The 13,047-nt window shown below is 43.0% G+C and overlaps 1 protein-coding gene across 1 annotated transcript; it reads right to left on the bottom strand.

Annotated features, from left to right (window-relative positions):
• Positions 1-2,381: 2,381 nt before the first annotated feature.
• Positions 2,382-5,979, bottom strand: LOC114554685 (uncharacterized). The gene is made up of 2 exons (XM_028576666.1): positions 5,479-5,979; positions 2,382-3,981 (listed from the first exon to the last, which is right to left on the bottom strand). Exons 1-2 carry the CDS (start codon positions 5,973-5,975, stop codon positions 2,547-2,549), a joined length of 1,932 nt encoding a protein of 643 aa, XP_028432467.1. The 5' UTR covers positions 5,976-5,979; the 3' UTR covers positions 2,382-2,546.
• Positions 5,980-13,047: the final 7,068 nt, after the last annotated feature.

Genomic DNA, 13,047 nt, shown 5'->3' with positions numbered 1-13,047 from the left:
CAACAGTAAAATTCAATTTAGCATTTAAAGAGACAATAATATTCACATTTGGTGTTCACTCTTTAAAAAGAGCTTTTTTTAAGTAAATTAAGTAGATTTTAAAGATCATAAAAACTGTTCACATTGGTTTTGTAACCATCACAAGAAAAATATTGAAACATGTCCAACACAATGACAAGTAACTTATTTTTTTCTCTCTATAAATCACTATGATAGTTTATAAAGAAAACATCAACACACACTGTCGTTCTATCTACAGTCGTTCCACTGGCCTCAGCCCCTGGTACAGAAAGGTAGGGAAAACATTTTGTATAAAAAAATGATGTGCAAAAAGTTGTTTTCTTAGGTTCCTCTCATGGAAAACAATGTCAAGAAATTATGTAAATATCTACATAACGTTTGTTCTTACCATTTTAGATTCTAGGATGACTGTGCACTTGCGGTGACTCGTCACATTTGTGCATCTGTTTGATTTAAAACGAGTTACTGCATTTGATGGACACCTGACAGAAAGCGCACACAACACTCTCATTGTCATATTAAAACTAGCTTGAGGTATTATTGCACATTTTCCCGAACTGCAGACCTGGAATCAGCAGATTTCAGATTTACTTACACTGTACCTGCTTTTAGTGGAATGTCAACGCTGACTTGATCTCTGTCTGTTCTGACTGTACAGAGTGACGCTGCAGCAGTCTGGACAACCTAACGTAAAGTTGACTTGAGGTGTATCTTCTTTTCTTTGAAATTGTCTCCACACAGTCAACGTAGATTTCAGTAAACATGCATAAGCTGTTACCTGGGTAGGTAGATCTGTAAACATCCTTCCAACAGTAAATACACCAGCAGGAATAGGGAGCCATGAGCCAAAAATCTTACGCTGCATTTACGCTGTGTCAGCAGACGAGTAAGAATGGGAAGGAGAAAAAAAACTTGTGTTATTACGACTCAATTTTAGTGCTTTTTTTCCCAGACGTTTTTTGTTTTGTATTGATATTTTTGCTGGCAAAGGGGTGTGTAATATATGGTACACATGCCCATAAACTCAGCTAGATGTGTTAGATGTATTGTTTTAATTGTGTGGTTTCTGTGTTGTCATGGTCACACAGCAAGACACAGCCGCACATTAAAAAACTTGATGGCAAATAACTGCGTTTTCACAAGGCCGTCGGACTGTATCCGTAACACATTTTCTATGAGTGTATATGAATGCTCCTTTTCCTTATCCGAATCTAACACAATAGGCAGATTGCCAGTCCTTAAACAACATATATGACCTTTCTGTTTAAAGTTGTGAAGTGGCCATTTTAAACGTGAGGACGGTCTGCTGAATCAATTGTATTGGTTTTAATAGTGGATTTTATTTAGAAGTAATTGCAAGTGGTGGTGACTTTCCAACGGTTTTGCCACTGTTTATTTCTTTAGTTCTTTTCAACAAGTGGGACATATTGTAGCTGATACTTTCAACTCAGAATTACAACTCAGAGATTGGCATGTTTTCTAACTTAGGTGCATGTAAGAACGGTCTGAATAGTATAAACTATGACCGAAACACAACAGTAGCTGATTTTACCGATTAAAGCTGTGGTCAAAATCCTCTGCAGACCTTCGTGGCACATTGTTCCCCATCCCTGATCAACACTGTTTCACTAGTGTTTCACAACCAAGTAAATCAGGTCACGTTTTCCCATTTTAGTTACAAAAGCTCCCACCGACTGATATTTTAATTGTAAACAGAGTTTCTATAAAAACCATTCAGGATTTGGTATCAAATCTCAGTTGTCATTGTCTGCATTGCTACAGTTGATGTGTTCTGTGACCCTGATGTAAAAGTAGTCGTTTGTGATCTATCGTTAATGCACAGCCAGGTACATCAGGCAGAACAGTATTGCTCCCCGACAAGTCATGGTCTGTTTGAGGATTTGAGTCTGAACCCAAATGTTTGTAATTTTGTCAAAGATTTTGTGAAATAACTGTAGTACAAGATGTAGTAGGAAACGTGATGCAAACATACACGCTCATCTGACCTTTTTCAGTGTTTGTCTTTACAAGCGCTATGCACTGACACACACATTTTGTCCGGAGTGCTGTACAGTGGTGACACAGCCACACATAAAGCTATCAGTTGAGGTGATGTACAGTGATGACAGTGAGGTTCCCTCTCTCGCACACATTTGTTAAAGGAACAGTCCGACATTTCGTCTTCTAGTTCTCTGCTCCGTCTCTCCCAAAGTCATATGAGAAGATGGATATCTGTTTCTTTTTTGTGCTTCAAGTACAGAGATGAGGACCCTGTTCTTTGTAAGTGGATAACCGAAGACAGCACGGTGGCTGGCAAACAGTGCCCCCGCTTCCAGTCTTTGTTTTTATCCAAGCTAAACACATCCTGGACTTGTCTCTGCACTGGATAGCAAGGACAAAACTGATATCTATCTTCTCATCTGACTTTGGAAAAGAAAACAAGAGGATTTACCAAAATATCGTATTGTTAGCTTAACATCACACACACTCGCACAGAGTTACAGTTAGACGTGGTGCCCATGCAGTTAGACGGTGGTGACCGTCAGCAGGGAGCTGGTACACAGCATGTCCTCCTGGTTGTTCAGCCTTGTCCCATGAGTCAGCAGCTCCTCTACTGTCGTCCAGTCATCCAACAGCTTCCTGTTCCTCAGACGACTCAGCTTCCTCTGACTCAGCTCCAGGAACGTGTTGCACCTCCCTTCTGCAAAAGCTCCGCCTCCTCTGCTGTCCAGCACACCGCCGTCTCCAACAGAGGCTCCTCCTCCCCCGGTGATTGGTCCTCCCCTCATGATGGCGTCTCGTATAGTCCCTCCTCTGGCCTGCAGCTGCTGCTGCCTCTGCTCACGGGCCAGCAGAAAGTGTTCCCTTCTCTCCATTCGACTCCAGTACCGGCCCATCAGCATGTCGGTATTGGTCTCCTCATCTGTGCTCATCCCACTGCGTTCATCGGCCAGCTGAGACGCCCGGTCTCTCAGGAGCTGGTTCCTGGAGATCCGCGAGTTTGCGTTGGGTTTGGAGCTTGGATTAAGTTTTGGCTGCAAACCAGAACTGGGATTAGGGCTTGAACATGCATTCATTTGTCCTTTCTTTGCATCCCACCCAGCAACAGAGCAAGCCCCCGTGTGGCCCTCCAGGGTGCTGTAGAGACCTCTGCCTCCCACGCCACTCTGGGACTGACGGATGGCCGGTTTCGGCCAGGTGTCGTTGACATCTCCAGCCTGAGGAGGTTGGACTAAACTCTGGAAGTGCTGCTGCTCCCTGGCTCGGCTCCTTCCCAGCTCTTGCTGCCGCTCTCTGTCCATTTCCTCTTGAATCTGTGCCTCCCTTTCTAGCTTTTTCTCTTGCATTTGCTTTTTTTGTTCCAGTTCCCTCTCAATCTCTCTGTCCCTTTCTGTCACCAGTTGCTCGGGCATCGGGCTTCTTTCTTGCGAGTGCCACCAGTCATGGTGAGCGATCTGGGCATTAGGGTTGTTGCTGTAGCATCGCTCATGGGTGTTGGCACCCCTAACATGCCCCAAAGCGGTGGGGTGTTGTTGTGGTGACAGGGCCAAGCCTGCCGGGTGAGAAGCCAACAAACCAGGCACTAGCTCACCTTCCTCTGGCAGGCCCGATGGCAGGACGTTATGTGGCTGGACACCCCCACAGTGGTGCATGGTTGCTGCGCAGTAGGAGGGGGAAGCCGGGTGGCTGGCTCGCCGGCGGTACTCCTGCGGAGGAGGGCGATGGTGCAGAGTACGGCTTCTCCTAAGCATTCCCACTGAACTGGAGCCCTGGTGGGTCTGTTGCATGGGTACTAGTGATCTCCGGTGGCTGGAGGGGGTGCTGCAGGTGGAGAGGGCCGGGGCATTCATTCGTGAGACTGCAGCATGGGCATGGGAGGGGTTGAAGAGGGCTCCACTGCTGGAGCTGTGACGGTTCAGACAGGGCCGGTCAGCTTTATGGAACTGGACCGATGAAACTCTGGAAATACAAACAGTGAAGTCAACAAACAAACAGCAATGACAGTTTTAAGAACATATTCATAAATATTCAGAAGTCAGACAGAGTTCAAGCTAACAAATATATTAACTTCTCTTCAACATAGGCCTCTTTTTGATCTGGTATTAAAATAAGCTAACGCACCCAGGAAGCATTGAGGATGTACTGAGATCCGATCACTCAGACCACTTTGGAGGTGGTATGGGCCTCATTTGGCCACATTCTTATAGCAGTGTGTACAGGTATGTGTCCTGGGCCACATTAAGGACCGCCTACTCAACTGTGAGCAGAACTACGTTTGTTTCGGATGTTATTATCGTACTGTCGGTTATGTGTCACAGTTTTTGTTCCTGTGATGCCCGCTCTTATATCCCCGGCTGTCTGGAGCTTGCCCCGCTGTTGCCTGGAAAAGGCAACTGCCGGTATACAATAACCTTATTTTTAGTTTCATAAAACGTCCCTGAATTCACCAATATTTAGGATTTTACTGCAGACATTCCTGCTCTTACGTCGTCATCTCCTTTTGTTATTTAATCTTTAGTACACAGCTTGTCGTGCAAGCCGGCGAGAGTGGTCAAAGCAGCGGCTGTAAAAAATAAATTAAAGCCCCCCATTATTTTGTTATCTAAAAGCTTTTATTATGAAGGAGCAAATTCAGGAAATGTTGGGTCTTCATTAGCAGTAATCCTTGAAGTGACATGAACAAACAGAGAAATGTATCTTTTTAGATAAAACAAGATGCTGACAATGTTTCTTTTTGGGGACATAATATGAAATTGGGAAAAATTTGAAGTTGGAAATATGGTAATAAATTGCACTATATCGCAGAATATTGCAATATGTTTAAAATCGCAATATCGTATCGTGACATAAGTATCGTGATGATATTGTATTGTGAGGCCTATGGTGATTCCCACCCTTATAATTTATAAGTGAAGCAAAGGCGGAAAACATTTTTCTAGTTCCTTAACGTTACTAAACCACTGACTGAGCCATATTTTCTTCTGTCTGTCATTGTCAACAGGTTTCACTGATTGTTACCATAGAAACCCTTTATTCTCAGAATTCTGACTTTAATCTCAGAATTCAGAAAGTCAGAATTCTGACTTTATTCTCAGAATTCTGACTTTAAACTCAGAATTCTGACTTTTATCTCAGAATTCTGATTTTATTCTCAGAATTGTGACTTTAAACTCAGAATTGTGACTTTATTTGCAGAATTCTGAGTTTAAAGTCAGAATTCGGAGAATAAAGTCAGAATTCGGAGAATAAAGTCAGAATTCTGAACTCAAATACATTTTTTACCAGTGGCCCTTATCCTCTTCTGTAATTTTCAACTGACAAACTGATATTAGACTCTAGTCTAACAGCAAAAGTCAGAACTTGAATACAGCCTAAGATGTTGTTGCAATGAAATTGGATCTTCTCAATACACCTAGTCTGACATTTTGCAGGGGCAGTTATTCTACCAGCTTCTACCTGAAAAGTCCGCGGGGTGGGACATCCATGATTGGCCCAGCGCCGTCCTCTATTTCGAGCTGCAGGCGCTGACACTGAGGTTGCATGGTCAGCGCCTCAGGGATGGCCTCCAGCAGCTCACGGTGGCTCTTAGGGCAGCTGTCACGCCGCTCCCGCCTCTCGCACGGTTCGCCCTGATGTTGCAGCCTGGCGTTGTACATCCGCATTCGCTTCTCCAGCAGCCTCTGGAAGTGCCTGAACTCCCCGGTGCTCACGCTGTAGAAGCCTGAGTCACTGAGCTCCGAGGAAATAAAGGACTCAGAGGAAGGAGAGCCACCTCCTCCGAAGCCCCCACAACCCCCCTGGGCGAGGGCCCCATGTGAATGACAGTCCTCCAGGCCTCCTTCCTCAGTCTCCAGCCCCGAGAGGTCCCCCTGGTGGAGGGAGCCGTCAGTCCAGCCCAGTCCGCTGTCCAGCTCATGGTGCAGGGGCAGGAAGCCCAGCGGCTTCTCCAGCATGAAGTCCTCGTCATCTGTCTGTAACAACAGGCATCCTCAGTCCCAAGGTTATTTATCCGGATACACACACCATAAATAACGGCGTGCTTTAATATTTTATCTGTGTGTAGGACCCCAGTACCAGTCTGAGGGATGACTAAATATGTCTGTAGCAGTAAGACACTGTCAAATACTGAAGGTAATAAGTAAGATTCTTAGTCTATTCAGTTATTTTTTGATCAGATATTTCCTTACTTACATTGTTGTTAATTTTATGCTGTAGTTTATTTAGGCAAAGTTCTTGTATGACTGGACAACATGAAACATACATACTTAAAATGTTTAACTTTTTTAGTTAAAGAAAAAGGGTGCCAAAAGCCTCGTGAAAAGACCGAAACCAAAAATGTGTTAGTCTGCCTCTCAATACTTTCTGACTTCTCTGTCTGTGGCACTCAGACCCAAGCTCATTGGTTCCTACTGAAGATGTAAAAATGTCTTTAAGAACAGCAGAAAGCATATCGTCAGATATATAACAACATACAACGGATAAAAGAATTCTCTGAAATCAAACCTTTATTCTTTATACTTTCTGGGTGTAACACAATGTCAAAAGAATGAGCAGAATGCACTGCCTCACCCTCTGCACATTACGCATGATGCACTTGAGTCTTGAATCATAACATTGATATCAAGAGGATCACTGAAAGAAATGTCCATGAAGTTGTAGCTATAGTCTTCTTAAGCGAGGATAATTTGAATGACATAATACCTATTTGTTTTGATATGAAGTTATATTGTTAGTGATAATTGTTTTCTTGATTGAGCTATCATAACAATTCCAATCACTCTTTCTCTTTTTCTTCTCTGTTTTGTCTGTTTCTACTCAAAAAAGTGATGATATGCAACCTTAGCAATAAGACACACAGCACAGTTTTGGATACCTGACTGTGGCAGCCATTGGGTTCTTCTAAGTTTGGATTGCAACATCTCATCAGGCAGTTCTGTCCCTTTTGTCCATGACAAGTCAGTTCTGGATCCTGAGGGATTCATGATAAGACACAAAGAAAATGAGAAACAACACAAAGCTTCTGTATGTTTATGGGTTGTTCATTTATTACTGATTGCAGGAATTATTTGTCAAATCTGGACTAAACTGCCAGTGTAAAGCATTTGAGACCAGAGTGATATTCAATATTTCTTTTGCAGATTGATGCAAATACATTTATATTGGTTATAGTGTCACCTGGTGGCTCATGTCCACAGTGTCCCGTGGGGAGCTGGACAGGTAGCTGTACCGTCCTCCTTCACAGTGATCTTGTGGCAGAGACCGATGGCTGTAATAATGTCTGAGACAGATGACAAGCACACAAAATTGAGATGTTTTCAAGACTAAATCATTTTATTAAATCCTGTTTCTAAGCAGAACTAAATACCCTAATACACTCTTCTTGTCAATCATTCCTATTGATCATAATAACGGTTTGCTCACTAACTTCATGGCTGAGTTCTAAGGCATCCGGGTATTTTTACCGTTGTACTTGTCCATTCACGGAGCAAAATCCATGGTTCTGCTTTGACCTGATGTACTTTTTTTTAGTTGTTTGCGTTGTTAGATACTTATTAAAAGATGTTTGATTTGTAGACATTCATCAGGTAACATTCATTTCGTTTTGGTTGTCAGCTAAATTAAATTAATCCAATATTAGTCTGCAAACCAAACCATGATATAAAGTGTTGAATGGCAGGGGTTTTCTGGTTCTCAGTTTACAGTTTTTACAGCAAAACTGCAAAAACAATAACTAGATAAAAAAATAAAAACTGAATTTCACTTATATTGAAGCTATAAACAGCAGCTAACAGCCCTCCACAGTAAACAGACTATTACTTGACTGAACAGATCCTCATCATATTGTCTTTCTGTGTGTGTTTCTACCTGTCCTGGTAGGAGGGGCTGGAGGCGTTAAGTCCCGCCCCCATCAGTGGGAGAGGCAGGTTGAGGTGCTGCAGGTTGAGAGGGAGGGGCTCCCAGATTCCCCTGTCTGCCTCAGTTCCACACCCCCTCTGACCCTTGATCTGCATTGTAATTGGACGCTGACTGGCCGCCAGGATCCGCAGAGCATCCCGCTGGCTCAGGTTTGCAAGACTCCGCCCACTCACCTGAGACAAGCAGACAGAGGAAGAGAAGTGATGTAAGAAAACACCTGCCTATTCCCACATCAGTCAGCAGAGCAAGATGACCATCCTGTTGGAGTCATGTTTATGTCCACCTAATACTGTAGATGTAAGTGCAATTTCACTCTCCTTTTAGCTCTGGTATGGGCTCCACCAACTCCTGAGAAAAACATCTGGCTCTTTAGCTGTTAAATATTGTCTTCACTAAATAGACGCTAACTTTGTTTGTCTGCCGTTTGGTGCTGCAGACTGAACAGAACACTAACTGAGTCATAAAACCAAATCTAGGAGTTTAAAAAGGCGAAAAATCCTTAGTGTTGTCTGTTTACAACTACCAGAGACACTTTACCATTGCACATTACTCAATGAATTAAATGTATATAGAAAGATATTGACCAGTGGAGTTCCACTATATCTACTGATTATGTAAATGCATCTTGTTTATAATGAGAAAACATGAAAATCTATGTCTTAATCTCAAACAGAAAAGTCTGTTTTCTCATCTGGTCTAGTGATCAATTTGATGTTTTTGAACATTTAATGTCAAACAATTTTCAAGACTCTGTTTAAAAAATAGCCTTTTAAATGCTGCATTGTTTGTCATCAACCGGGCATATGGTAACTTAGTGGCCTTGTGTGCTCTGATTAATTTGGCATGCAGTTAACAAGTCAGTAGTCTATATCCTTGACGTTCCACTTCCGGGATTGCTCCGTTGCTGCCGGAAAATCTGCCGGATTTCACTCATTTAGGCCGGATATCCGTTGCCTTGGGCTTCCTTTGTGTTGGCATTTAAAGCTCAGGTGCATTTCTGAGGACTATGGTTAACTGCTCCTCAGATCTCTGCAGGGTAATCCAGACAGCTAGCTAGACTGTCCAATCTGAGTTTTCTGTTGCACGACTAAATCTACTTTTAAATGTACACATTACGCACTAAAACAAGTTCCTTCCGAGCCTATTTTGCAGTGGCACCGCAGCTTTTCTCCAGTGCTTGGCACCGCCCAAGACGATTGTGATTGGTTTAAAGAAATGCCAATAAACCAGAGCACCTCCCATCCCCGAATTCTATGTGGAGTAGCCAGACTCTCATCCAGCGCGCTTTGGAGGAGGGTCTGGCAAAGCGAGCCTAACACATCAGTCATAATTTTGTTTTATTGAAAACTGGACTCCTATGATTTGCTCCTGTTGCTTGTAACCACGGTGGATCTAGTATGTGAAGAGTGTTCATGTGGATTTCGTAGTAACTGATAAATATTTAAAGAAAAGAAACTTTAAAGTGATACATCTGAGAATGGAATTTGGTGTGGTGGTAGAATGGGTTAGCACCCTGCCCCGACCCACCCACTGCCCCAAAACAATCAACCTAGGGGAAACACTGAGATACAGTATGTACAGTACAGTCATTCTTTGGCAATTATTTGCAATGTTATAAATCAATGAGCAGAACAGATTTATAGCAATATTACATTTGTATATGATTTTTGCATCACTTTAATTCATTAAATCCTATATGACATCCAGAGACAGTATGTACTGGCCTACCTTCACTCCACCTATTTTACACATAGTAGAACGACTGGTCCTCCTTAGCCTGTAAAAGCATATCTTCTGTGCCTCTTAAGCCCAGTTCAGACCAACAATTTGCGCCGAGACGAAACCTTTTTTGACCGCCCACAGAACGCACAGTAACGTCATATGGTCAAGCGAGACTTGACACTTGAAATGTAAGTATGTCAATATCACTAACGGTATCCACATTCATTTTTGGACGAAGCAAATGATATATTTAGCCTAAAAAAGCCTGGAAGTTAGGACGGAAGTACAGAGATGCGTTGTTATGGAGATGATACACCGCCTCGTCTTGTCTCATTGGTCTGAACTGGCAGGTTTCAGAACGCTGCAGACCGGCTCGTTGCAAGAAGTTGCGAGTTTCAACTCGTGTCGTCGCGAATCTTTGGTCTGAACTGGGCTTAAAGGAGCGTTGTCAATAACCCCTATGATGTCATAGTGATGTCATCAAAGTTATCTCAACTTGGACGTAAAGACTACAAATTTATAACTGGAGTTGTGGAGTTTTAAACATGTGGCTGTTTAGCAGGGAGGGAGGGTCTAATCACAAGACACTATCCAGTTGCATCATGGAAAATGTAGGATCCACTGTTGTGGGAGTTTGACCCATACTAAGGACTAATAGGTCGCCGTATCTCAGCCTCTGGTGCACCACTCTTTTTTTTAATCTGTCTCTCACATGTCCAACAACTTTATAGGAGTGACGGACTGAATCACTAGAGGAATGCTTTAATCCTGCCATGTTTTGGGGAAAACAGCATCAACAATACCACAATCAAATTTTAGACTGCACACTGCCATTTTAACTGCACATCTAGTCTTTTTTCTTTTAGAATGTAAACACTACAGACTGAAAACTCTGAATTGGTCGACATTATGCAACTGGGTCACAAGACACAGCGCTGCAGACATGGTGGATTTATTCCAATTTGAGAAACGTTCAAATTTTGATCGGATGAAATCAAATGACCAATGTGAAGATGGTGTCCATGTCTCCACTAAAGGGGTTACACCTACAAGCCAGCATCAGCCTCATCCGGCTTCTCAAACCCCCCACACACACACACACACACACACACACACACACACACATGCAGCTCAGCAGCCATCGAATTAGACGCATGAACAGTATTGTTAACTCCAGCACATCACAACCATGAGTCACCCTCCCTCCGCTACATTCAACCAGACACACACACACACACACACACACACACACACACACACACTCATAGCATGAGCTGAGAAGCACAAAATGGCACCTGTGTGTGGATACAGAGGATGGCAGCAGAAAGACTGTGAGCCTTCAGCAGATGGAGATGACAAATATGAACCACATTCTTGTACCCAACATGAAACTTCTACATATTCACACAAAAAATAGACATAAATTGTTTGAGATTTAAACACACATAAATTAGGTTTATTATCCACACACATACACAAATGCAGAGTCCTGCAGAAATTTGCCATTTTGCATCTGCATCTTCACACACACACACACACACACACACACACACACACACACACACACACACACACACACACACACACACAAACCCTCTAACAAAGCTTAGTTCCATCTTCTTTAAATGAGACATCATAAAACACACACAGCATCATTTACAACATTGAGGCAAGTTTTTGGACACTCACCGTTTGGTCACCCATCCACGGTCCAGAGAGCCAGCAGCCCATCGTCACGGCAACAGAGCTGCCTTGGTTCCTGTGAAAATCACCGATGCCGCTGCTTCCTCCAGCAGATCGTCCCCTCCTCCTCCTCCTCCTCCTCCTCCTCCTCCTCCTTACTCTCTACGTCTATCTCTCCTCAGTGTGCCTTTCACCATCACTCTCTCCTCAAGATCTGTCCTCTCCTCAATGCCTTTCTCCCTTCTTCTTGCCTTTCTTTCTTTTTTCATCTATTTCTTCAGCGTCTCTATCCTTGCCCCTCCCCCTCTTTCACAGCTCCAGGTTTTAGCATCCTACACACACACACACACACACACACACACACACACACACACTCATGAATGCATTCAGTTCTGCAAACATAAAAATATGCGCAGGCTGACAGTGCGTGCAGAGAAGGAGAGGGAAACACGCAGTCACACAGCAAGGATGGTGTCTGATTGGTGGCCTGTAAAGGGTCATAAGCCAATCAGATGCAGCGGCCTCCCTCTGGATATTTTCCTCTCTGACTGAGACTCCTCATGAAGCGTCAACATGTGCAGGAGGGAGCCTGTACTGCAGCGATACACACAGTAACAGAGGAAACCACCATCCGTCCAACCATCCATCTCCTTAGCTGTTCATCCAGGATCCTCCAGCAGATGCTGCTCGAGGCATGCCGGGAAATGTAGTCCCTCATGTCTACTAGACTAACTAGAGGTCTTCTGCTTCAGATTGGAGACTTTCAGTATGCACAAATTGATTAACAAATTAAGAGAGAAACACATTTTGGAAGGGAACCGAGGGCCGCTAGACCATGGTCTAGAACAGACCCAAGGAGACCTGATCCATTATCAGGATGCTTTCACAATGACAGTTTAGTCCAGATCCATTGGCTCCAACCTTAGGTATGGACCAAAAAACTATACTTGAGTTGAGTAGCCTACACTGGATGTGCTGCACTGAGACTAATGCAATCTAAAGTGATTGGTTGACTTGTAATGGGCAAAATAAGCTTTCAGACTATCTTTCTGTTTATTCCAAAAAAAGATTAGAACCCGGGGCCTTGAACTCAGCGAGCACAGTGATAGACCATCTGGTGATTTATAGGAATTAAAGCAGCAGCACTTTAACACATTGCTGATTTCCAATTTTTAGTCTCATTAATGTGCAATAAAAGTCTAATAAAACTATGTAGTTCATTTTAATTAATCTTCTTGTTCAGAAAGGCTGCAATATACTAGAATGTCCAAATAGCCTTCATATCAACTACTCTTATAGACATGAAACATTAATGTACCATATTGGTGTGACATAGGCCCTATGTGAGCTCATGCATTGTTCCTTGATGGTGGACATTTATGTGACACGTTAATATTTAAAACCTTATTGCAGGGTCCTCATTTTAAATTAATCAGCTGGAAATATTAAAACATTAAAAAGTCAGCTTTTCAACCTAGCTAGCTACAGAATCAAAAAAAAACGTAATCATACAAGAAGAAGATTTACGTTTGATGCATCTCTAATCCAAAATGAAAAAAAGGTTTATATCTGTCTATGAATATCACATCACAGGGGATATCCTGCCCATCTTACAGTAAAACAGCTCTCACTCCGATTGGACAGCGCTCCCACAACAGGGCCTCTTGGGAGGACACTACAGGAGAGGACAGTCAGAAATGTTTC

The sequence above is a fragment of the Perca flavescens genome, chromosome 4 (assembly GCF_004354835.1).
Source record: "Perca flavescens isolate YP-PL-M2 chromosome 4, PFLA_1.0, whole genome shotgun sequence".
Lineage (NCBI taxonomy): Eukaryota > Metazoa > Chordata > Actinopteri > Perciformes > Percidae > Perca > Perca flavescens.
The sequence above is the reverse complement of the archived record's forward strand: the minus strand, read 5'-3'. Positions and strand labels throughout refer to the sequence as shown.